This window comes from Apium graveolens, chromosome 3 (assembly GCF_009905375.1).
Source record: "Apium graveolens cultivar Ventura chromosome 3, ASM990537v1, whole genome shotgun sequence".
NCBI lineage: Eukaryota > Viridiplantae > Streptophyta > Magnoliopsida > Apiales > Apiaceae > Apium > Apium graveolens.
In genome coordinates this window covers 56,999,780-57,005,129 of record NC_133649.1, presented here as the reverse complement: position 1 = coordinate 57,005,129, position 5,350 = coordinate 56,999,780, and the positions used below count along the sequence as shown (strand labels likewise).

Genomic DNA, 5,350 nt, shown 5'->3' with positions numbered 1-5,350 from the left:
AATTTGGGCCTGTTGCTTCTCTTGAATCTTCTCAATGGCTTCAATTTTCTCAAGAGTAGTTCTAATATATCTATTCTTATCAAGCTTGATATGTAGATCTAGCTTATCAGCATGTTCCTTTAGTGTATCAACCTTTTCATAAGTAGAAGAATGTAGACCTTGAAGATGTTTAGTAGATAGAGCAGTGATCTTGAGTTGTGTCTTTAAATCAACATTTGTGAGCAACTCATGAGCTTTAGCAATATGCTCTGTCAGAACGTTAGAGCTTGGAATGAAATCAGTGTCATTCCACTTCATGGTCCACTCCACACCTCTGTGAGTATCCTCCCAAGGAATAGGTGCTTCCTTTTAAACAAATTTCTTCACCAATTCTTCCTTGCCCAGAATGGGAACTGGAGTCTCAACAGAAACACTGTCTTCAGAACTTGAGGAAGACTCAAGATGTTCTGACAGCACAAGAGTGTGTGATGCTACTTGGAGATTCAGGAATAACATTTTTTAAATTCTAAACATCAGAATTTATCTCCAGAGCTGGTGTGGTTGGTGTAGATGGTATCTCAGCATTTAAAATTGGAGAATGAGTTGGAGATTGATGAGCTTCTGTAGATTGAGCTTCCAGATAAAAAACATTTGGTATATTCAAATTGTGAAAATCTATTTCAGAAGTTTTAGCTTGTTCTTCAGCATCATCTGTAGCTTTAATAGGAGAGATAGGAGGTGTTGACACAGTATCCTGAGCTTGAGTAGGGAATGGCAGAGCTTCAATTACCACGGGTTCTGATGAGATCAGAGATTCCTGATCCCCTTCCCCAGCTTCAGTTGAATCCTCGGATATAGGCTTGGCCTTGTACCTTTCTGCCCTCATTTTCTTTAGTCTCCTTGTCAGTGAAGGAGTTGCTTTAGTAGCTTCAAAACTTATAGTTTTCCTTTTCAAAGAATCAGAACTTTGAGCTGCAGTTTCTTTCTGAGAAGTAACATTCTCAGCTCCAACCGTCACAGGTTCTGATGCATGAACCTGTGCTTCAATTATCACAGGTTCTGATGCATGAACTCGTGCTTCAATTGTTTCCGCTTCACTATCAGATTCATCTCTGAGAATCATCTTTCTTCTCTTTTGTGGAGGTTGAGGAACAGACTTTGTCCTCTTTGGCCTGGAAGATGAAGATCTGATTGTATGTGTTGATGATTCAGGTTGAGATGATTTAGTTGATGGTTTGAAAGATTACCTGATGGTAGATGTTGGTTGTGGTTGAGAAGTTTGAGGTGTTTGGGTAGTGGTGGTAGGTGCTGATGGTTGAGGTTCATAGGGTTGGACATTAGGATATAGTGCAGTGTATGTAACTAGATCATAGGTTATTAAGGCTTGTTTGACAGATAAAGGAATTTGGAGGGGTCTTAACACAGCCTTCTTATTATCAGTAGATAATAAGTCATTAAAAGCTCTTTTAGCTAGTCTAAATGGTGAAAGTGATTCACTAGCTAATTGGGGCTTATCAAAACAACAAACACTATAGATAAGCTGACAGAATCTAGAAAAATAGACAGTATTCCTATCTTTTGTCATCCTATCCCCAATAAAGCCTAAAACAGCACTTGTATAATCAAAATCTGTAATACCCCAACTTTTTATACAACAACTATACTTAGATATCAAACTTTATTCATACTTAAAACAAGTCTCACATAAGCAAACAAGATTCCGAAATCCAACTCAGAAATAGTATCATATAGCTGAATTAAAGACAAATACAGAGAGACGCAGCTTTAAGATAAGACACTATCACTAAAATATTATTACAATAAGCTCAAGCCAAATGCATTTCCTTGTCCATCCTAGAAGTTTAGCACCTGAAAATTTGTAAGTCATGAGCCAAACAGCCCAGCAAGAAAACAATTTGACACTAGTGGACCAAGGAGTTCATAATTTTTATAACGCCAAAATCATTGCTCAAAATCCAAAGTTTACATATAACATAAATAAATTCCACAGCTCGCTAAGGTCACAAATACCTGGTGACACAGTATCATAGGTTCACAACTGTCAATAATGCGCCCCTTACTAAGGTATCATAAACTGTGCAAAGAACGCCCTAGTAAGGTATCAAAATCTAGTTCCGGAACTATACGCAATTACTAAATGTTTCATAGGTCAGAGCTCACTGGGAATTTTTATGTCTAAAATAATTACTTGATCCATGATTGTTAAAATAAAAGCAGTGCAAAAATATTTAACAGATTTAAAAATAAAAATAAAAGTGTGAAGAGTTAACTTACCTTGACACTGACAACCACTTTAACAATTTATCACTTCACGCAGAGAAATCCAACCTATGTAGTTATTATTAAAAACAAACATAATTAATTATCCTCATACACTCTAATACACAAACCAGGCAAAAGATAATATATATATATAATTATATATACAAAAAAGAACTCTAAAACAAAAACCAGGCAAAAGATAATATATATATATAAAATTATATATACACAAAATAAGGACTCTAAAATAAAAACCACGCAATAAAATCAACATATACAGAGAGCTGCAATACAAAATCGACCAACATTATAAAATAACATGTGTTGCAATACAAAACTAGGCAACAAGATAATATAAAAAAAAACTAAATATAATGAAATATTACACTAACAAGAATTTACTAAATGAGTTTTTAAAAATTATACAAGTCAATTAATACCATTTTCTAAAAACACACATAAGTAAAAATAAAAATTAAATAAATAAACATGTATGTACATATAATTAAAAATTTCTAGAATGAATAAATGATTGATCAATTTATAAAAATAAAACTAACAAAACAGAGACTTATAAAAGAGAATAAAATCATCACATATGTCATTAACATAATAATAAAAACACTAATAATAATATCTCATAAAATAAATAAACAGTTACATATTAACAATCTTTTATAAAAATAATACGCATAATTAACTATTTTTCACATTTATCATGTTAACAACATAATTTAACAAAATCATATAAAAGGAGTTAACCAGAAATATCACATGTACATAATATTTCTTTTCACATATCATTCTCTTTAAAATTAAAGACTACTTTTAAACAGAGCATTAAGTATTTAACAAAATATCAATGTATAATAAAATATATAAATCAACAAGCACATATATTAAGTATTAAAAATAACTTGACCATTACATAAATGAATACAGTACAACAATGAGTAACCTAAAACACACACGTTGAAAAGAAAATCGAGAGAAAAGAAAAGTACCTGAGAAAGAAGAGAGCTGTGCAAGAAATAAATGAACTAAATTACATCTATTTATTTACAAATCTAACGTACTGTACTCCTAAGTTAACGCGTACTTATCAGTATCACCCTCCACTATTTTCAAAACTAACTCATATCTGTATTTTTAAAGTTTAACTCATATCTTATCTATTAGTAACAGGTTTTGACCAAGTAAAGAAAACAACTAAACGTTTCAAATTATATACACTTTTTCTTTTTTTCTTTTTTTTTAAAAATAAATATTGTTTCTAGTACTTGTATTATTAAATCACTAGACTTACATAAACATATATATTTAATAAAAAAAACTGGTTTTTACATTCTTTCCTCCTTAAAAAAAATTTGTCCCCAAATTTTAACAAAACATAAATCAAAGTGTAACACATAATCATTGAAAGAAATTGATCGTGTACCTCAATCTTGCTTAGGTGTATGCTGATACACCCGTCCATAATTTGGTCCAATAAGAGATGCCAAAGTGGCCTTATTTGTATTGTCTTTGTTACGATTTGGATCACGCTTTGGACATTCAGAAATCTTATGTCCCTTCTCTCCACAACTAAAACAAGCTCCTGTGTTCCAACGACAGTCTTTATCCAAGTGATTTTTGCCGCACCTTGAACATGTCACCTTGTTCCCTGAAGCGTTTCGAGAAAAATTTCCACCATTTCCTCGATTATTGAACTTTCTCGGGGGATCATTCTCGTTAAATCCACCTGTAGGCTCACATCTCTTCTTAGCCTCAGAGTCTTTCTTTCCTTCGTCTCCCACTAGCCCCCTCTCGACTACTAAAGCCTTGTTCAACACCATCTTGTAGTTGTTTAGCTCAAAAGCAGCCACATGCCTCTTAATCTCAATACGTAATCCTTCCTCAAATCTACGTGCCCTACTAATCTCGTCTGCCACCAAAGTTGGCACATACTTAGCCAAACGGGCGAATTCAGCCTCATACTCCGAGACAGTTTGCTTTTCTCCTTGTTCCAACCTTATAAAATCGCGCTCCAACTTAGCTCGTACCGTCCTGGGAAAATACTTGTCCTTAAATGACTCCTTAAAAGTTTCCCAAGTGTATGCTCCGGAAGCCTCTTCTTCATTATTTTCAACGCGTCTTTTCTCCATTAGCCACCAGTCGTAAGCACTTCCTTGGAGTTGGTAGCTTGCCAAATTAACCTTCTGCTCGTCCGTACTTCCTAGTAACTCAAAAATCTTCTCCATCTCTTGTAGCCACTTATCCACTTCTGAAGGATTTGTAGATCCTTCAAAAATGGGTGGACTTAACTTCTTAAATTCGGATATCAAGCTCCTAGGTCCACCTTGCTAGTTCCCCACCAACGTCGCCAATGTTTCAGCCAATTGAGTCATCACGTTGTTAGTATTCTGACGAGGCATGGTTCCTACATAATTCATTTAAAACTCAATCCCGATATTAATAACAATATACAAAATATTTATGATAAAGTAAAATCAATGATCGAAACTTTATTTATAAATCTCTTAAAATAATCCGAGCAATCAAAACAAATGCATATATGAAATGAACTACAATCTAATGATAAGCTCAATCTTTCTTAAATAAGCGCTCAATTTGTCGATTCGTGATTTCCATTTGGAGTCGTATGTCCGATATGAAGTTATTAATCTCCCTAACTCCTATTTCAGTACACCATTTTTCTAAAGTTTTTGGATCATAAAAGTTAGTGAATTGGACAATCTCATCCAAATTCTTTTTATAGGTCTGTTGTGCAATTCTTGACTTATTCCTTTCATCCTTCAATTCCTCCGCTAAAACTCTCTTTCTATCTTCAAATTTCCACTTTCAATAGTCAACTCATCAATCTGCTCCTCTAGCCAAACAATAGTATCACTATCCATATCTGTCAACTCCCCAAGAATTCCTCCTCGCGGTACTACCGGTCCAGTAACTGAGTCACAATCATCATAATCAGGAACTGGTGTCGAATCCCCCACATCCATAGTAGTAGGGACCGTTACCTCCTGCTCTTGTTCATCTTCATCCTCTATGAACTCCTCTTCCGGAGCATCCTCATCAAATATCTCATCTT

At 34.1% G+C, this 5,350-nt stretch overlaps 1 protein-coding gene across 1 annotated transcript; it reads right to left on the bottom strand.

The window, feature by feature from the left end:
- Nucleotides 1–3,701: 3,701 nt before the first annotated feature.
- On the bottom strand, nt 3,702–4,502 carry LOC141714240 (uncharacterized). Its single transcript, XM_074517772.1, has one exon. The coding sequence runs from the start codon at nt 4,500–4,502 to the stop codon at nt 3,702–3,704; it is 801 nt and encodes a 266-aa protein (XP_074373873.1).
- Nucleotides 4,503–5,350: the final 848 nt, after the last annotated feature.

Bases quoted from the DNA above. Each gene is read 5' to 3' on its own strand.
- LOC141714240 (XM_074517772.1), bottom strand. From the start codon at position 4,502: ATGGAGAAGATTTTTGAGTTACTAGGAAGTACGGACGAGCAGAAGGTT.